Genomic DNA, 523 nt, shown 5'->3' with positions numbered 1-523 from the left:
CAGCCGGCGGCAGTAGAGGAAGGGCGGGCTCCGAGCCCCGAGAGCAGGTGGACACATGGGGCCCTGCAAGGGACCGTGCCATCCTCCGGGAAGCCACCCCCACCACCGGCCTGGGAGGTGGGCACGGGTGTCCGGGAGAGGACTGGACACCGTGGCATTTCACGGGTCCCGTTCAAATCACGTTCCCGATGTAGCACATGCACTTGGCGTGAGCTTGGTGGGCAAGGAGTCGCTCCACCAGCCCGCGGGAGCAGACGCCTCCTCGGGTGACTAGTCTAAACGTAAAAAAGGGCGTAGGAAAATAAAGGCCGGTCTCTCTTTCTTAAAAATGCCTTATATGTACACAGCAGTAAGTGGCGCAGGGGGCCCCTTGCGTGAAGGGGACTGGAGACTTGATGGCAGCGGTGGGCCTGCCCCCACCCAACAGTTAAGTTGAAAACATTTTTCAAGTCGTAGCAAAGAGCTAAAAGAAGCCGCGTGGCTGGCACGCGGTCCAGGAGTGAACGGAGTGCGTTTGAACAAG

The 523-nt window shown here is 59.7% G+C and overlaps 1 protein-coding gene across 1 annotated transcript in view; it reads right to left on the bottom strand.

The window, feature by feature from the left end:
- Window positions 1–172: 172 nt before the first annotated feature.
- MTMR1 (myotubularin related protein 1) overlaps window positions 173–523 on the bottom strand; it is a 58,014-nt gene continuing 57,663 nt past the window's right edge. The window contains exon 16 of the mRNA XM_077771206.1: window positions 173–275. Within this exon, the coding sequence (XP_077627332.1) occupies window positions 173–275 (103 nt within the window). The remainder of the gene's footprint in view (window positions 276–523) is intronic.

The sequence above is a fragment of the Crocuta crocuta genome, unplaced genomic scaffold (assembly GCF_008692635.1).
Source record: "Crocuta crocuta isolate KB4526 unplaced genomic scaffold, BGI_CrCroc_1.0 scaffold1304, whole genome shotgun sequence".
Classification (NCBI taxonomy): domain Eukaryota; kingdom Metazoa; phylum Chordata; class Mammalia; order Carnivora; family Hyaenidae; genus Crocuta; species Crocuta crocuta.
The sequence above is the reverse complement of the archived record's forward strand: the minus strand, read 5'-3'. Positions and strand labels throughout refer to the sequence as shown.